Source organism: Muscardinus avellanarius (genome assembly GCF_963383645.1).
Source record: "Muscardinus avellanarius genome assembly, chromosome: 15".
NCBI lineage: Eukaryota > Metazoa > Chordata > Mammalia > Rodentia > Gliridae > Muscardinus > Muscardinus avellanarius.
The window spans coordinates 20793448-20813140 of record NC_137801.1 but is presented as its reverse complement, the minus strand read 5'-3'; the positions used below and the strand labels follow the sequence as shown (position 1 = coordinate 20813140).

The following is a 19693-nucleotide window of genomic DNA, read 5'->3' as shown; positions in this document are numbered from 1 at the left end:
TACATGAAGAGGGTTAGATAAAACAAGATGAGGGAGGGGCTTAGTTCCTCGACCTCCAGAGAGTCATGGGCCCCAAGACCCTGGAGCTAAGAGGGCTCCGCCCACCCTCCCACAACACAGCCTTGCTCCCCTGCCTGTCCCCCACTTCCATGTGGCCACCCCCAGGGCTGAAGCAAAAAGCAGGAGTGGGAAGAGGGCTTTCATCGCAGGGACTGGGTTTTGAGCCAGTGACAGTCGCGGCCAGAGCACCCTGTCTTCCAGGGGCCACCACCCTGGTTGGAGGGGCATGTGAGGGCACACACTTTCTCCAGCCTCGGCCCAGGGGTGGGAGTCATCACCATCACCATCACCATCACCATCACCATCACCATCACCATCGCCCTCGTCTCCCTTCAACCCAGCCACTGCTGTTAATCCTCTGCTTCCACCACGCCATCTGACCCAGCCCCTGGCCAGTCGCCTGCCTCTGATCCACTCCGCCCTCTTCTGCAGTCCCTGCTTCCAACTCAGGACCTCTGGTTTCTGCCCACTCTCTGTACAACGCCCAGGAGGCAAAATCCTACCAGGAGACTGTGCAGTACAATGAGAGCCTGGGGCTCAAGTCCCAGCTCAGCCGGTTGGAGCCCCACTTTCCTCCTGAAAGATGGGCTCACCGACGCCACGGCAGTGTTAGGATGAAGCAGGGTGATCTGTGAGAATTGTGTGGCGCGTGGCAGGTGCTCAGCCAGCACTCAGCTCCTTCCCCCTCACACTCCATGCTATCCCGACCCCAACAATTTCTATCTGACCTTTTGGTCCAGGTGCTGTTACCGAGCCCTGTCTCAGCTCTGACACCCCACCCTATACCAGAGGCCCTTGGAATGCTGCCCACACAGGAGATTCAGCCCGCTGGACGGAGAAGGGGTCTCACTGCCCCACCTCCACCGCCCCAAGCTGTCAGTACTGCAGGGAAGGAAGGAATTACTAACCTCACGAGCTCTCTGCTTTCAAGAGCGCAGAATCAGGGTCCCCAGCCTTTGAATGGCAGCGTACATCTTCCTCAGTCTCTGGAGAGAGGAGACTTCAGCCCTGCACACCACACAACGCACACACACACACACACACACACACACTCGTGTGCTTGCACACAGGCACATGTATGTACAGTACGTGACACCAGGGAGTTGAACATGCCAGCTGGGTGCTGGGCTCTGCAGCTGTCTCTAGGAATCACATCTTAGAAAGAACAAAGAAAGGAGCCACAGCCATATTCTCGGGCCTTTCCTCCAGGTTCTCTGCATTCTTTGATTCTCTCCCTCTTTTCCTGTGGCCTAGCCCTCCTGCCCTCCTGGCCCCAACTCCTCCTGCTACCCAGCCCCCTCTCTGGTGTCCTGGGAAGCATAGGGGTCCTCGCTGGGCTGCTCTTAGCTTGGTCTCATTTGGAAGGGGCCGTAAGAGGGCCCACTCTTCTTGTCCTCCCCATGGACATTCCTCTGCTCCCGTGGGTCCTACTTTCTATGCCTGAAGCAGCAGCCGCTGGGCGCGCATGCATGGCCGGGTGCTCTAGAGAGGTGCTAGGTGTGAGCTGAGGCTGTGCGTCAGCACCGCATCAGCACACCCCGCCTCACCCCAGTGTTGCTCTGTCAGCTCCCTCCACCCCCAGAGAGCTAAAAGCCCTCATCAGCGGGGCTCCAGGGCTCCAAAGACTCACAGGGCCCAAGGTTGGACAACCATGCCGGGATCGGGGAGAGAAATGTGGCTCAGGAACTCCTCTCCAGCCCAGCTGCTCCACCTGAGCTTTGAGCCCCCCTGGGCCCTCCATCCACCCAGCCCAGGGCTCAGTGCTCAAGTAACTGACTTTATGAAGCACCTGGGCCCCAGCAAGCCCTAGGGGTCCCCAGAGGGCTGCCATGGTGATCCTCCAGCTCCGGGATTGCTAGTAGTAGTAGTAGTAGTAGTAGTAGTAGTAGTAGTAGTAGTAGTGGTACTGGGGACTGAGCCTCGGGGCATTCTACCTCTGAGCTGCACCCCCAACCCTTTTTTTACTTTTAACTTTTTGTGTGTGTGTGTGGTACTGGTGATGGAACCCAGGGGTATTCTACCTCAAAGTTACAATCCCAGCCCTATTCCCCCCCCCCCCCGGTGGTACTGGGGTTCCTGGAAGCCCTTCTATCTCTGGGCTACACTCCCACAGGCTACACTCCCAGACCTATTTTATTTTTGGAAACAGGGTCTCTTAAGCCAGCACGGCTGGCTTCGAACCTGGGCGATCCTCCTGTCTCCGCCTCCCAAGCACGGGGATTACAAGCGTGCGCCACCACGCCCAGCCCTATTTTTTATTCTTTAATTTGAAACAGGGTCTCACTGTGTTGCAAAGGGCCTCACTAAGTACCTGAGGCTGTCTGTGAACCGTGATCCTCCTGTCTCAGCCTCCCAATTGCCAGGATTGCAAGCATGCACCGCCACGCCCGGCTTACTTTTAACTTTTTGAAGCAGGGTCTCACCAAGTTTCTGAGGGTCTCGTTAAATTGCTGAGACTGACCTAAAACCTGCAATCCTCCCATCTCAGCCTCCAAGCACTAGGATTGCAGGCATGAGCCACCACACCCACTACAAGAATATTCTTTCTTCATAGGAAGAAGAAAGCCTTTCCCTTCTCCATCTGCATACTCAGGGAGTGTGGGCCTGTGGGTCACCTTTGTTGGGTCCGAGGCCTGGAGTGTTGGAGAAGGCAGGACAAAGGTTCCCCACTGAGGAAGGGCTGATGCCTTTATGGGATTTCAGAGCAAAGCCCAAAGGGAAAGAAAATGGCCTCAGTTTATAGTTCAGAATGTCTGGTCCACCTCCTGCCGCCCTTGCCCGCTCCCAGGCGATGCCTCCTGTCTCGTTTCCTCTATGGCAGGGATTCTCAGAGTTTTCCAGGTCTTGGAGTTCTTGAAAAAACAAAGACAAACCCATTCCTCGGAACCTGGGTTGACAATTCAGAGAAAAGGAACTCTCCGTGGAGTAACGTGAGGGTGGTGACCAAGAAATCTCCCAGGGAGCGTCAGTTGCCTAAGGGCTCCTGGGAGCAAGCCCCAGCAGCCCTCCGGGGTCCTAAGGAGGCCCATGACAGACCAGCCCCCAGACCAGCTGGGCTGGGCCAGAGCAGAGCCCGCAGCTCGGTGGTCCCAGCCGGTTGCAGAGCCAGAGGCCCGGCTAATGTTGAATTACAACTGACCGTCTTGCTCATGGTCAAGATTTAGCTGGACGTCAGCTGGGCTGTCCTGAGGCCTGAATGACACGGCAAGGGGTCAAGTCTGCCCAGAGAAGGTCTGGGCCAGGACAGCAGGTGAGGAGAGGAAAAAATTGTTCCTGGATATTCACTTTCTTTTCTTCACCCTCATTGACACATCATTGAGATGCCTTGAGAGAGCATTCCAGAGGGTTCCCGGAAGCTTTCCTTAAGCGAGCGGGAGCACCATTCTCTCCCTGCTTTGAGCCCTAGAGTGGTCACTCTCTTACTGCCCAGCCCCACCTTTCTTCTCAAGAAGCAGAAGGTCCTGCCTAGCAGCGCAGCACGCCAGCCCCTCGCCCCCTCAACACAGGCTCAGCTATCTGTCTCCCTGGAGCATCACCAGCCTGGGATGGAGGAGATCGGCTGGTCCCAGGCCCTTCCCCTCTCTCTGAGGCAGAGCCTGGGACCCTGGGATCCCGGCCCAGCAGACGCAGGCTTGCTCTCTCAGAGGCTGCGGGAGAGGGATCTGTGGGACACGGAGGCCCCTGGGGAGCGTGGGGTCGGCAGGGCCAGGGCTAAGGCTGCAAGTGTCTCTGGTCCACACCCTCTCACTTGCGTCCCCTTGTCTCCTCGTTTCTCCCCCCTACTCAGCAAAGGCAGAGAGAAGACCAAGGGAGGCAGAGCTGGCGAGCACAAGTAGGTGTCCCAGGCCAGGGCAGAGCTCCCTACCCCAGGGCCGCAGAGAGTGGGGTGGGCCCAGGAGGGGGCTGTCCTGGCGGGGCCAGCATGGGGTAAGGAGCAGGAGGGGAGGGAGGGGTGGGCAGAGGGCCAGGCCTTCTGGTTTCCGCTCTTGCTTCTTGGAGGTAACTCTCCCTGCCTTCAAAAGTTCCTGTTCCTTCTCCATCGCCCTGTCCAGCGATCCACCCCTGCATGTCAGGCCCATAAGCTCCCCTGTGAGGGAGGGTATAGCTGAAGAGGAGGGATGGCGGCATGAGAGGCCAGTGGACAGAGCTAGGCAGCTGGACATACAACCCTGGAGCCCAAGGAGGACCAGCTCTGGGCACTGGGTAGCTGCAGGGCGTGACGAGCTTGAAGACCAGAAAGCTGAGGGCAGGTAACCATTCTTGGGTGACTCTCCAGTCTCCATTCCCCAAAGGTTTCCTTGGGGAGGGAGACATCAAGTATCCCTGAGAGAGGAGAGGAGGAAGGGAGCCCTAAGGGAGGGGACAGCCGTCCGGCGCTGGCAGGGCTGGATGACTGAGGTTATGAGGGGCTCGCGGGCTCCCCAGAAGCCCGTCATCATTTGAGGATTTCACGAGGGCAGTGGTAGCCAGTGCTGACCACACTGGAGGAGACCCCTGACCAGCTCCCAGTTTTACAGATGACAAATCTACGTCCCAGAGAAAAGGGGGACTAACACATGGGGAGTCCAACTTCCTACCCAGAGCTCACAGCGGACCCCGGGCTTCCAGCCCTTGATTTGGCTCTAAAGTTAATTCATTTTCAGATAACACCAACAAGGGTCAAAAAGCTAAAAATGTGGCCTTTATTTTCCAGATAGAAAAATGGAGCCCCAGAGATATTAAGAGATTGACTCAAAGCTGCTATCCCAATACATTAAAAATTAGTTCAAAAAAAATTAGTTCATGTGAAGATACCATGCAAACACCATGATTGTGTGTATAGAGGGCACTGGTCCTGGGTGCCTGCTTACATTAAGTTTAGAATGCAGAGGGAGCCCACTGCTTTGTCTGTTGTTTTACCATAGCGCATTGAATTCTGATCATGCTTGTTACACATAAGCAACAGCACTGACAACAGTGTTCAGGCTATGGTGATGGAGGTGACCCCATTGTGTGGGGAGAGCTCTACCCAAAGACCAAGGGGCAAAGAGTTTGCTAGAAGCCCCAGGCAGAGAGTGTGGCAAGGCTTAGACAGAGAACCAGGGAAGTGGACCCCTGGGCAAGTGGAAAATGATGGGGACACTGAGCTGGGGAATCCTCTTAGGGAGAGGGCTCAAGGGTCCAAGTTTCTCAGTGACCTCTTAGATATCAAGGGCATATATAAGATGGGTGTGGTAATGCACACCTGTAATCTCAGTACTTGGGAGACTGAGTTATAAAGAGCGCAGGTTTGAAGCCAGCCTCAACAACTTAGTGAAGCCCTGCTTCCAAATAAAAAATAAAATAGTGCAGGGGATGTGGCTCAGAGGTAGAAGCCCCTGGTTTCAATCCCCAGCTTAAAAAAAAAAAAAAAGGCTTGTATATGAAGCATGGGCCACCTGTTCGCCTATAGTGATCTGTCTGAGTTCATAATGCTCAAACACGATGCTCAAGGCCCCCTTTTTTTGTGGTACTGGGGATTAAACCCAGGAGTAGTCTACCTTTGAGCTACACCACAAGCCCTATTTTTTTATTCTTTATTTTGAAACAGGGTCTTACTAAGTTGCAGAGGACTTCACTAAGTAGCTGAGGCTGGCTGTGAACCTGTAATCTGCCTGCCTCAGCCTCTCAAGTACTGGGATTACGAGCGTGTGCCACCGAGCCTGGCTCAAAGGCCCTTCATAATGTCCAGCTCCCCAGTTTGTCCTGGGTCTGACCACAGCACTTGGACTGGCCTGATCCCTGTGGCTGACTACAGCCGGGGTAAGGAATACCTCACAGTACCTCACAGTCACACAGTAGGCCCACAACAAATGCCAATTTCCTTGCCCTGTGCATCTAACTTCTTGCCATCTTCCATTAATGCGGGAAATAGAGTAAGCCAGCATGTATTATTATTATCTGAATGTGTACAGCAGTATGTCTACTAAAAGAGTAGGGAAATGAGATTTCTAAAAAGCAATTAAACAAATTGAGACTCCGGCCTGGGAAGAGGAGACCGTGGGTACAGTTTGTAATCTCTGAAAGGTGACAGTGCAGCAAAGCGGCTTGGTGTTTCTCTCCTCTGAGGGGAGGTAAGTGGAAAGCACTGCAGTAGAGAAAACTTGCGCTTCGACCCATGGAAGAACACATGCTTGGCATGAGCGCATGGGTCCTGGTTAGGTTGCTTCAGGGAGATGGAAAGTATAGTTCCCTGATTGCTTGGGCTTTGCATAAGGGTGGGCCGCCAGGGAGAACTGAAAGCCAGCTTCCCTGGCACTCTTGGGATTGGGGTAAGTCCCTTTGGGCCTCCCAAGCCCCCTGCTACAACAGAAATACATATGAAAATAGGCTTGTTTGGACAGAGGGTGGCCCTTGTGTAAAGAATCCATGTGTCCTCCCAAATGGGATGCTATTTGCAAAACTGAAATTCAACACACTTCCAGAGACATTGTCAAGACAGCAATTGTACTGGAAACATAAAAAAATAAAAGAAATAAGCCCATCAAGAGGTGCCTAGAAACATCCCCAAGCTTTTAAAACCTGTTTAAACACTGCAAAGAAGCATCGCAGACCCCGAATTCTCTTAGGTAGGAGTTTATTTATCCTGATTACCTGAGGCCTCAGCTGATGAGCCTTGACAGTTCCAGTTGAAGCTAATCCTGGGTAGAAAAGTCCCGAACGGTGAGAAACCATCTGACTCATAAATGAAGAGCTTGCAATATGTGCACCAATTTAAAAAATCTGTTCTCATTGTTATAACTGGTATTCCTAAAGGAAGGATGGAGACATGAGGCGTAGAAAGCACTTCCAAAGGCATCATTAAGATAATATTCCTGAGATGGGTGCAGTGCCAGGTGCCCATAATTTCAGCTGAGTCCAGCTGAGGACCGCGAGTTCAAGGCCAGCCCAGGCAACACAGCGAGACTGGTCCCAAAAAACAAAAACACAAACAAATAAGAACCTGTTCTCTAGACAGAACCAGTCTAGAGGTGTCATTTCGACTGTGGCGCATCCAGCCACGGGAAACAAATGTGACTCTAAGTCTTCAGAAGGTCTCAAGAGGCTACGTCTCCTCCATGCCTATTTTTAGAGTTTAATTCACCCACAAATAAGGAGCCACATGGTTGTAAATAATTTTTCACCAAGTTGATTATTGGCTTCTTTTCTTGGTCTGTTTCTCACCACATCCTATCCTCAGTCATTGTAGAACTAACTAGATGAAATTCAGTACTTTAATTTAAAAATTGGGGGTGCTCAGATCCGGCGTGGTGGCACACACTTGTAATCCCAGCATTCAGAAGGCTAAGACCGGAGGATCGCAGTTTGCAGACAGCCTCAGTTACTTAGTGAGGCCCTTTATAACTCAGTGAGACCCTGTTTCAAAAACAAAAGTCTAAAAAATGGGGCTGGGGTGTAGCTCAGAGGTACAATGCCCTTGGGTTCCATCCCCAGTACCGGATTAAAAAAAAAAAGCTCGGAGCCAGGCATGGTAGTGCACATCTGTAATCCCAGTACTTGGGAGACTGAGAGAGAAGGATCATAGGTTCAAAGCCAGCCTCAGCACTTTAGTGAGGCTCTTAGCAACTTAGCAAAACCCTGTTTCCAAATAAAAAATAAAATAGGGCTGGGGGTGTAGATCAGAGGTAGAATGCCCACACACACCCACACGCGAGGTGAGGGGGATTCAGTACAACAGAATTATAATCAACAAATCTCGTTTTTTGAAATCCAGGTCTTTAATACACATGGATAATCTTCAGATTTTCTTGGTTAAGTTAACATTTGTTTTTAAAGAGCTCCTCACTCTTTGCCAAGGGAAGCTGGCATACTGCTTTCTGGGAACTGGTGCTGCCACCAGACAGAAAGGGCTTTTTCTGTAGCGAATTTCTGATATGCCATTGATCAGAAAATCACAAGGGCAGGGCATCGTGTCTATTGCTCACAGAGCACAGGCACAGAAGAGCAAGTCTAGAAGAAACCAACAGAGGCACAGAGCCTAGACTAAGAATTCTGGAAATTATCTCCATCACTACACATTTCTACATTTTTCATCAAGGGACAAACATATCACTTCAGATGGTTAAGTGATGCAGAGTTAGGAGAAAGGGGTTTTTTCTTTGAATTGCTTCAAGATATGGTAGAGATGGTTGGATAAATATAGGCTTTTAAAAATCTTTACTTCCAAATATGTTTGTCTTGAGGAATAAAGTGTGCTTCAAAATCAAGGGCCATAATAACCCAAGGAATGCCCCGGGACCCGAGTAGGTGGGAATATAGAATCGGCTTCAGAAAGCCACGGTGCCCTGCTGCCTAGCCGTCCCTCTGGGCCTCGGGCAGCTGGCTTCTCCAGGTGAGCCTCTTCTGACCCAGGCATCACTTGAATCTGCCATCTCAGAGCAGTTCCCCCAGGGTGGGGGCTTCAGTGGCTAGAGCAGGCTGCGATGGAGATAGCGTTGTCTCTACACTTGGAGTGGGACAAGGGACTCTAGGAATGGCCCAGCCCAGGAATGGCCAAGAAGAGATTGTATCGGGGAAAATGCTAGCCCTCCAGGAGACCCCTGGGTCATTCAAAATAGAATTAGTTGACCAGTGAGGCCAAGCAGAGAGGAATCCCACACCCAGATACAGGCAGGGATGAGTGGAGAGTCACAGAGTGGAATGAAGGCCAGCATTAGCTGAGTTTCCTACAGCTGGACCAGTGATTGAGTGATTTTGCATGTAGCACCCTGCCCTAAGACCACTGGATGGGGGTGAGCCCACAGGTGCTTCAGGGTAAGCCAGGTGGGATGGCCGCTCTGCCTACCGCCACGCCATTCTTTCTAACTGCCTCCTCGATCTGTTCGATGTTATATCACCAGTAACTTAACATTTATAGTTGTCTCTTCCCAAATGTGTGTAGATGCGTAGGTCATTTTTGAATGAGCCCTTCAGCGTGGGACCCTTCACAAATGATACCCTGATCTGTAAATTGTGCTGGCACAGTACAGCCCTGAGAGCCTTTTTGCCAGTGTCCCCAGTGGTCAGGACTGGATTCACATCCACAGAGCAGTCCCACAGCACGGAGGCAGTGGAGCCAGCACGGGGCAGAAAGGCCGCTGGCCCAGGTGACAGGACCTTCATGCTTCAGCCCCAACTTTGCCATTTACCGTGGGACAGTGTTTGCTCAGAAAGGTTATGCAATCTCTTTTTGGCCGTTTTATATATGGTTTAGACACATGCGTGTGTAATTTTTCTCTCCTTAAGATTGCTTTTTAAATATTTCTGAAAACACTGGTTTTCTTTTTGTAGGGACTTTCTGTTTCCCTTTCTTCCCATTTCTATGTTATGCCCGAAACAACCGGATACTACAGATGTCTGACAGCCTGGTGCCACCCCGCCTTCTCCTGTCCCTATTTAGGAAGCCCATAAACATGCCAGGGAGCCTTTACCACACAAAAGGGTGGCTCTTGGCAGCCCCCACTGGAATTCAGATATACTTTGCCCTGTATCTGAATAGTAAGTAAAATCTCAAATTTAGGATAGGGCCAGGTTTATGGGAGAAGACGGCTCCCCAACCCAAATGGCTTGAGGTTTCCAAGCCATCTCTACAAGGACAGAAAGGTTTTCTCCAACCTCACATTACACAACGTAAAAGGCCTGGGGGTCCTAGAAACCATTATCAAGCCTCCATGGGAGATGCAGACCCCAAGACTGTGGGCTCTGCTATAAGCCATCAGAGATGGGCCTGCCCCTAATGGGGCCTACAGGATGACAGCCACACCCAGGAGGAGGAGAGGGAATTCAGGGAGTCAGGTATCCTGCTCATGCAATATGGATGGGGTAATGGAATACTGCACCTTACCCTCGCCGATCCTACTCCTGGTCCCTGCTGGCTCCAGGGACCTTGGGCTCGGCTGCAGAGACATCACTGAAGGGCAGTGAGGACCCCTGCCCCCTTCCCTCAGCCCCCCAACTGCAAAACCCTTCACCTTGGGCTCAGGGCCACACCAAGCCAGAGGAAGAGGTAGGAACTATGGAGCCTGCCCTAAGTTCCTGTGTGGAGGGAGGGAAGGGTTTCCACTGTGAGAAGGGACAGACAGAAGGGGCAAAGCTAGGGCCAGAGATTGGTGGGAAAGGACCCATCTCCTCCTTTGCACTGGGACCAAAGAGAGCCCGGGGCACAGAGAAGCTAGAAGCAGGCAAGCCGGGCTCTGTGCTCTGGGCCAGCTGAGCGCAAACAGCTGGTTTCAACACCTCCCACCTCCTCCTCGGCTCTGCCCTTCCGTCCCCCCAGCCCTGCTCTTTCTGGTCTGACGCTCTGTCCATTGTTATCTGGCTTAATTTCCAACCATCTCAGGTGGGATGCAGGGAAAAGGGGGATGATCTCTGGGACCTTGCAGAGCTCAGGGCTCTAAGACTGTGAGGGGCCTGGGGCCAGCCTGAAAACCCCAAGGCCCAGAGGTGCTCCAGGGAATGCCTCCCCCAACTCCAGGCCACCTTCCCTGATCACGGGGCACCCCCTCCTCTGTGGTGTGAAGGGGACTGTAGGAGGCATGATGGGGTTTCCCTACTGACTCCCAATTTGGGAAGTTAGGTCCCAAATATATTTGGGGATCAGTAAGTAAGGGGCTGGGTAGCCATCTCACTTTCTCTATGCATTCCCCCATGCTTGGCCCTTCTCTGTTTGTGTGTTTTCCTCTGCGTGTCCACCCCCCCCACCTCATTCTGGCGGCCCCCCTCACAGGGCCGGGAGGAGCGTGTTCTCCGCCATGAAGCTCGGCAAGAACCGGTCCCACAAGGAGGAGCCCCAAAGGCAAGGTAGGAGGCCCGGGCCCCTTGGACTACCATCAAACCCCACCCCGGGCAGGTGCCAAGCAGGCCTTTGGGATTGGTCAACCAGAACCCCCTGGGAGGGGCCCAGCCTTCCACTGGCTGGCCAAGGAGCCAGTTCTTGCCTGAGAGTGTGGTCCTTTGGGGACTGATGCCCCTGGACCCTGGGGGTGGGCACGACCCCTCAGCACCTCCAGTGGTCTGGAAATGGGCAGAGAGCCCTCTGAGGGGTGGAGACCTCCTGCCCTCATAGCTCTCCATCCTGTGTTATTTACACAGAGCTGAGATTCTTAATTTAGGAAATGGGGGACCAGTACCCCCTGACCTTGACTTTATGGCCATCTGGCTGGGGTGGGCTAGACCCAGACTCGGTGTCTCTGTCACCACTCTCAACACTGGTATCTAAAACAAGCAGTGAGTGTCAGGCGCAATGGATCCTTAGCTGCCAGGCAGGACCCAGTTGCCAGGTTTAGAGTTTGAGTGGAGAAGACCCAGGCCCGCGGACAGCTTCTTCCTAGTCCTGTCCCTTTCTTAACAAGGAATGTCAAGAATCCTGAACATCATTTAGCCAATTCTCTCTTGGGGAAGGGGGGACAAGAATCCCAGGAGTGCCTGCTCAGTGGAAGAGCTTGCTGCCCTGCCTGCCAGCGCCCTCTCGCCAGCCTGCAGCTTGTCCTCCACAGGAGGCCCTGGGGGCCCCGGAGAGAGTGAAGGCTGGCCTCAAGGCTGGCTTGGCCTGTGGCACTGGCCCCTCAGAGAGCAGCCATCTGAGGATGGCACAGCAGCTGTTTAAGGGCAGGAAGGGGGGTGAGGCTGAAGCAGGGGAGAGATGTAGAGAGATGCAGGGGAGGGAAGGTAGCAGTGTGCAGGCCGGCTGCCCATCATATGCCCACCATCAGGACGTCTGGATGCCCTCCCCATGCCCCCTGTGTGGCCCATCGGTGCCCAGAATCTCTCTCCCTCTTTCCCCATACCAGTTCCAGCTGTGCCCTTCTTAGATTACGAGTATAACTGCTAGCCGAGGCCCATACCCACCACCCTTGGGTGGCTTTTCAGAGTCACCATTTCTTTGTCTCATGGGATTGATACATACCAACACAAGGTTAGCTACTGAATCCCATCACGTATTTTATATGGACCAGTTACTTCTGAAGCCTCGGGTTCCCTATCTATGACGAAAATAAAGACTATCTTTTTTCTTTCTTTCTTTCTTTCTTTTCTTTTTTTCTTTCTTTCTTTTTTTTTTTTTTTTTTTTTTTTTGCGGTACTGGGGATGGAACCCAGGGGCATTCTACCTCCGAGCTACACCCCAGCCCTATTTTTTATTCTTTATTTTAAAACAGGGTCTCACTGAGTTGCAAAGGGCTTCACTAAGTAGCTGAGGCTGTCTAAGAACCGCGATCCTCCTGTCTCAGCCTCCCAAATACTGGGATTAATAATGACTGTCTTAACAAGTCTTTGCTCTAAAGACTAGAGACCAGTGTGTAAAGTGTCTGGCATGTGCCTGGTACAGAGTGGCTGTAAAACTAAATACAGCTACCGCTTTGGAAGGTAAAAAGGTACAAATTCAGCCAGGGGTGGTGGCACTGCTTGTAATCCCCACGCTTGGGAGGCTGAGACAGGAAGATAGCACAGGTTCGAAGCCAGCCTCAGCTACTTAGTGAGGCTCTCAGCAACTAAGTGAGAGAGACCCTGTTTCAAAATAAAATATAAAAATAGGGCTGGGAGTATAGCCGGAGGTAGAAAGCCTCTGGGTTCCACTCCCAGTACCACAAAATAAATAAATAAATAAATAAATAAAAAGGTATAAATTCTCCGGGCCTGGTGGCTCACACTTGTAATCCCAGCATTTGGGAGGCTGCGACAGGAGAAAGTAAGGCCCTTCAAGGCCCTGTTTCAAAATAAAGAATAAAAAATAGAGCTGGGGGTGTAGCTCGGAGGTAGAATGCCCCTGGGTTCCATCCCCAATACAGCAAAAAAAAAAAAAGGCATAAATTCTTTATTCCCTACTTTCTTCCATAAAATAGATGCAGTGCTTCAGTAAGTAGCATTTAATTTTGAAAAAGTTATATACTACTAAAATTAAAAAAGCAAGACCAGACATAGTATCAACCAAAATTAAAAACTAAGACTAGAGAGAGAACAGCAGCAAATATATAGACTGTCACAACCTAAGTGGATGCTACCAAGTAAACCTTGAATTTAACTCTCGGGTTACTGGATGCCAAAGTCAGAGAGGAAACAGTCACCATCCCTCCCACCACCCACCCACGGAGCCGGCCCTCCTTCCCCAGATGAACCAGCGGTGCTAGAGATGGAGGACCTTGACCACCTGGCCATTCGGCTAGGGGACGGGCTAGATCCAGACTCGGTGTCTCTGGCGTCTGTCACGGCTCTCACCACCAATGTCTCCAACAAGCGGTGAGTGCCAGGCGCCTCCATCCCCAGTGGTCTCCACCCTGCCAGGCGGGCCACACTTGCGGGTTTGGGATTTGGGTGGAGAAGACCAGGTCCCTGTGCAGCTTCCCAGCCCTGTCCCTTTCTTCCTTTCCTGGGACATACCTCTCTCCTTGAGTGGCATTCAGCAGCTACGGCCTTTTCCTGGGTCACTTAAACACGTTCAGGCCACAAGAAAGCACAGAGCTTCCCAGTTCACATTGGAACCTGCTGGCCTATGTCTGCTCCCCTGCTACTTCTGGTCTGGTTAGTCCTCTCCTGCTGGCCCCCATTCGGGCTGACAGTCCTAGAATGTCTGCAGACCCTGATCTTGTCCCTCCTCCCTTCTGGAAGGTACAGCCACTGCCATTCCTCTCCTCCCCACAAGCAGGCCCCTTCCACCAACCCTGACAGTGCCTTCTCCTCCTCAGATCTAAGCCAGACATTAAGATGGAGCCGAGTGCTGGGCGGCCCATGGATTACCAGGTAAGTGGGCGCCTGGGGGGCCTCATGTCTTACAGGCTCTGCTATAGTGGGAGTTTCCAACCTGATGTTGTGCATTCTAGACTCTGTCTCATGAATCTGAGGGTCATAGTGAACCACAGGCTGAATATGAATTCTCAAAGTAAGCTTGTTCCTGGAAGGCATTCCTAGAAGTATCCGAGTAGAGAGATACAGACCCAGAGAAGAGCTTGAGAACTCTGCTTTTGCTGGTCAAAGCCCTTCTGGGATTTGTGCCCAGCATTGGACATCATAAAGTAAGAAAGATTGAAATAAAATATAAAAAGACCAAGGAGAATCTCTCTCAATCTCTCTCTCTCTCTCTCTCTCTCTCTCTCTCTCTCTCTCTCTCTCTCTCTCTCTCTGTTGAAATATAACCCTTTGAAGAAGGGGTATTTTGAGTATACTTTTAAATTGTTATTCTATATTATTCTAATGCTGGAAGTAACATCAATCCTGTTATCTCAGGATACAGAGAATGTGGTGGGTCTTCTTTTTGCATCCCTGTACTTCATGAGATGGACACAAATTCCTCATTTGTATGTTTGTAAAACAGGCTGAGACAGGGAGGGGGCTGCAGCCAGACAGCTGTGAACGTGGCCACAGTGTAGCCAGGACGGGTCATGAGCATGGCTGGTGGCTGCTGGGACAGGCCACACTGACTCTCTGCCTTGTAGGGCCAGACTTTCTATCCTGACTGCTCTCCAGAGTCACCCAGAGCCTGGGAGGCAGAGTTATACACAAAATAAACTGGAATAGGAGCCAGGAGCCCCTGGTACCTGCTTAGAGAGTGGGAGCATTGGAGGAACAGGCATCGCTCAGGATCGGCCCAGGGTCCCTCCCCTGGGGGCCGATGAGGCCCAGCCATAGGTTTGTAGCTTATGGTGGAGGGTCAGAGGACCGGGCCTTCAAGAGACCCCCCCACAACTGTCACTGTGTTTCCTGCCCGAGGATGTTCTCTCTGGGTAGCAGCATCTGGCCTCGGGATCAGGGTGAGCCCCTCCCAGGGCAGAGCTTGGCTTTCTGGTACCCACACATGCCGCCTCTTCTTGACCACACCCCACCTCACCTCCCTCTGGAGATGACATCAGGGGCTGGGTGGCGCCTTTCTGTGTGAAAGGTGCCTCTGCTCACAGCCCCCCAGGGTTCACCCCGTCCCCCTTGCTCCTCCTGTTTCTCTTCTCAGTCACATCTTTCCAGGTGCATGAAAAATAATACCAGGCGGTGTCAATGGGTCCACCCTGGTGGCTTTAGACCCCCTCAAGGCTTTGGACTCCTCGAGGTTTCGAATGTCACCCCTCCCCTTTCAGCAGAAACCCAAACACAAAGTTTCCTGAGGTTTCTGGGGTACTTCCAGGGGGCTGGGCCCAGGGGTTCGCTCCTGTGTGCAATGCACAGGAGAATTCTAAAGAACAAAGACCCCCAATTCAGATACCACGTCACTGGGCTGCCCGGTAAAGAAAATGGAGTTGTCATTATGCAACTTGTTTTTTGAAGATTGATTACATGCCGGGCACAGTGCTAGGTATGTGTTTGATTTAAATTAGTGTAATTCTTACAACCACTTAAATAGAGGTGATACTGCACTCACAAGGTAGGGGTCAGAGGCCAAGGCAGGAAGCTTGTCCCAGGTCACAGTGAGTCACGGCGAGAGCAGGGCTCCAACCAGACCCTAGAGAGCGGTCAGCGTGGCCAAGCTCCTGACCACTGCTCCCCACTAGTGCCTGGTTCTCTGAGCTCATTCCTTACTGCTTGTTTTCAAAAGTTTTCCAAGCCACTCACTGTCAGAGACATTTATTAACTGGACAAGCCATTTTCCTTCCGAAAACTTTTTTGTGTGTATGTGGGTCTGAGGATGGAACCCAGGGGCATTTGACCTCTGAGCTACACCCACTGCCCTGTTTTTTATTCTTTATTCTGAAACTGGGTCTCACTGAGTTGCAGAGGGCCTCACTAAGTAGTAGCTGAGGCTGTCCGCAAACCATGATCCTCTGGTCTCAGCCTCCCAAATGCTGAGATTACAAGCGTGAGCCACCATGCCCAGAAAAGACTTCTTAAACTTCTGGGGGAAAAAAATTTTTTTTTTTTGCAGTACTGAGTATTGAACCCAGGGGCATTCTACCTCCAAGCTACACCCACAGCCCTATTTTTCTTTTTTTTAATTTTGAAACAGGGTCTCACTAAGTTGCAAGGGCCTCACTAAAGTAGCTGAAGCCGGCCACTAACCTCCTAAGTACGGGGTTTATAGGCGTGTGCCACCATGTCTGGCTAAACCTTCTGAATTGAACAAAACAAAATTGTTACTTATCACCTGGCAGAACAGTGTCCCTTGACTCAGAACTCAGCTGCAAGTGTGTTCCTACAGAGAGGGGGGGGGGGGGAGACCACGTGCAAGTGCGCACCCTGGCTATGAGGATGCAAATATAAAATAACTTAATTCTAATAAATACAATGTATAAAGCAATAAAGCCAAGGGACTTCACTCCCTTGGAGAACTACAGGGAGGGCTGTAGCAGAACTCAGATGCAGGATTCCGAAGGCTCAGAATCATCTCAAAGGTGGATAGTCCTGCAAGGAGGTCTGGAGGTAAAGATCACCTGCCCCTTAGGTACTTAGAAGGGACGTAACATATGAAGCCTTTCCTGATTGTTAACATCTCACAGGTGACAAGTCCCAGGCCCTACTGTGGATGTACAGTTTCCCCACCAGACCGGGCAATGCTCAGCACTTGGTAGAGATGCTCTTGGTGGGACATGGGGCCTGGAGTTTCCTTCCTGGTACCCAGGCTTAACACGTGTCACCTCCAGACATCTCTCCCGTCTTCACCCCTTTTCATTGCACTGACCTGCATGAATGTCCCCACTTTTCCTGGTCTCCCTGGCTTCATAGCGCATTCTCCTCTCCATCCTCTTGACACCACCGGACCTATCTTCTCTAAATGCAGATTGCTTCTGTCCCATCTCTGGGCCCTGAAGATGAGGGGAGGGAAAGGATGTCACAGAACAGCAATAGCAGAGGGTCCACCAACTCTCATGCCTCGTTAGCCCCCAGCTGAGGTTCTGGGAGTTCAATCAGCTCCCCGGAAGTGAGTCCCAAAGGAGGATCCTATGGCCATGCCTCGAGAAGCGAAACATCAAAACCAGCCAGCCTCTTGGCATGGGGATGGCTCATCTCTGGCTGGCATATCTGTGGTATTCGCCAAGGTGATGTCCATCTAATTCCCAGTCCTGAGTCACAGAAAGCATTTTTTTAAAAGGGAAGGGGGACTTAGATGTGAAAAAATAATGGGATTTTTTTTAACCTTTAACACTAAAAGATTCACGGAAATTAAATTTCTACAAAGTTCTGTGCAAAGAATATTCCAGAAGGACTTCTAGTGTCTGTTTACTTTCTTCACAGTAGACTTCTCAGAGCTAAGTAAATTAGCCCCATTTCCTTTTTGCTCCCTGAAGAAATGCCGATTATCAAACCTCTTTGAAGCTTGGATTCTGCGCTTTCACTTCAATCCCTTTGGTGCTTCAAGCTCCAAATAGAAATGTTTGCTTTCGTGGTTCAAGTGTTCCTTCCATGAGTAAATATTCAGTTTCCCATTTCTGCGCTTTCCTGGCAATGTTCTTTTTGTAATTGTAGTGTCTGTTTTCTTAGCATCATTACTTCTGATGCGTGGATTTTTCTTGGTCTTTGGAATATTTAAAATAACATAATGGATGTAGTAAATGAAAATTTTAATGTCTTTTTATAAAAATGGAAAATAGGGCTAGGGTGAAAATAGCTCAGTGGCAGAGCACTTGCCTAGCATGCGTGAAGCCCCGGGGTTCAATCCCCAGAACCACAGAATCAAAAAGGAAAAAGAATTCTTTTGAGTAAAATCATATTGAAAAGTTGCCCCAAAGCACAGCAACTAAATTCCCAAGTCTCCTAGAGGAGAATCATAAAGAGCGACCCTTACCTTCATCGGTGGCCAATGCTAATACTAGCTGGGGTGAGGCTTCGCGTTAATGCGAGCTCAAGAGAGTCACGTGACCCGATCCCAAGCACCGCACCCACCTGCCTGCCTGAGAGTAGACGCTATGGGAGAAGCCGTTTAGGACTAGGGCTCACACTGCCTACGGCGTTCTCTTGTTCAGGATGCAAGTCCAGCAACCTCAAGCCTGCATCTTTCTATTTCACCAGGTCACTCTAACCACCTCCACATGCAAAGGTGGAACAAATGGCTTCAAACGAAGGCTTAGGAAAAGGCGTTACGATGGGAGATACACGAACACGGCTCTCTCGCTCTCTCTTTATGTACAGAGACACATATAGTCATATATATATATATATGGTCAAATATATATTGCCTATACTTATATATTTGTATCTTTTAGATATATATTTTATATATACCTTTTTAACTATATGTATCTCTATATGTGTGTATATAAAAATAGATAATAGATAGATAGATAGATAGATAGATAGATAGATAGATGATAGATAATTAGCTTAAAATCTATAAGCCAAAAATCATCTGCAGTAAGTTCCATTTAGGGGAAAAGCTCATTTCGCTCTTACTGCTGCCTGGCCCCAACAGGTGCACCCCAAATACTTGTTGGATGAGTGGACACCTGGAAAAGTCCTGCCTGGATAGGAGTAAGAGTCCAGGGGGCTGGAAGCCACTGGAAGGACTCAGAACGCACACGACATATAATCCCCAGGCAGGAAGAGGCTTCATGGGCACCAAAGCCTCCTGGACCATTCAAAGAAGTTAAGCGAAGGAGAGGGGCAGGAATGTGGAAAGGGGGACAAATTCCAGAAATACAAGGAAGTATTAGAGGCCCGAGGCTTAAGTGAGAAATCCTAGAGCTGGAAATTAATGAAGACTCAAAAAGTATAATCCCTGAACACACAAAACTTGGCAGTCTCCCCCCAAAGCAGAGTCACCCCATTAGTTCTGGGAGAAAACTTGGAGCACTGGCAACACCCAGGAGCTTTCAAAAACTGATGTGCAGACCAGTCTTCAACACTGGTCGGATTGATCAGGAGTGGTGGCCTGAGCAGCAGGGACTTTACATGCCTCTGCCCTGGGTAATTCTAGTGAATGCTGACTTAGAGACCATGCAGCCCGTGCCCCTTTATAAATAAGGACACAGAGGCCGGGCATGGGGCGCACACTTGTAATCCTAGTAGTTGGGAGGCTAAGAGAAGAGGATCGCAAGTTTGTGGCCAGCCTCGGCTACTTAGTGGGGCCCTCTGCAACTTAGTGAGACCCTGTTTCAAAATAAAAAATAGGACTGGGGGTATAGCTCAAGGGTAGAATGCTCCTGGGTTCAATCCCCAGTACCGGAAAAAAAAAAAAAAGACACAGAGGCTTAGATCACCCAGAAAATCAGAGGCACCAGTCAGCATGCAGTCCAGAATGTAACTCTGAGCCTGTGCACCCCTGTGCCCTCCACGCCCGCTCTCCAGCTCCTGGGCTTCAGCAGGAGCCCCCAAGGCTCACACAGCTCTCCTCAGCGCCCCCCTCCCACCCGCAGGTCAGCATCACCGTGATTGAGGCCCGGCAGCTGGTGGGCTTGAACATGGACCCCGTGGTGTGCGTGGAGGTGGGAGACGACAAGAAGTACACGTCCATGAAGGAGTCCACCAACTGCCCCTACTACAACGAGGTCAGTGGCCCTGTGGCCCTAGTGGGGAATGTGGCAGGACACTGGTCCTCAGCCCCACCCAGGCCCAACAGGAGCAGCTGGGTGTCAAGGGACACAGGGGTTTCCAGCAGAAGTGACCGTGACCCACCCCAATACCTCCCCAGCACACCAACATGCGGTGCCATGCCTTCTGGACCCCCAGTCTAGATCCTAGTCTGACCCAGCTCCCGCCAAGGGCCACCCATTGAAATGAACACAGC

The 19693-nt window shown here is 51.1% G+C and overlaps 1 protein-coding gene across 3 annotated transcripts in view; it reads left to right on the top strand.

Moving 5' to 3' along the window:
* OTOF (otoferlin) overlaps positions 1–19693 on the top strand; it is a gene marked incomplete at both ends in the record, with an annotated part of 86931 nt that overhangs the window by 38115 nt on the left and 29123 nt on the right. For 2 of the 3 annotated variants that reach the window (XM_080712076.1, XM_080712074.1), the window contains 4 exons: positions 10784–10857; positions 13164–13290; positions 13737–13791; positions 19323–19454. In XM_080712076.1, coding sequence (XP_080568202.1) covers positions 10784–10857; positions 13164–13290; positions 13737–13791; positions 19323–19454 — 388 coding nt within the window. Of the gene's footprint in view, positions 1–3847; positions 3893–10783; positions 10858–13163; positions 13291–13736; positions 13792–19322; positions 19455–19693 lie in introns of all 3 variants that reach the window. The other variant, XM_080712075.1, reaches the window with a different exon arrangement.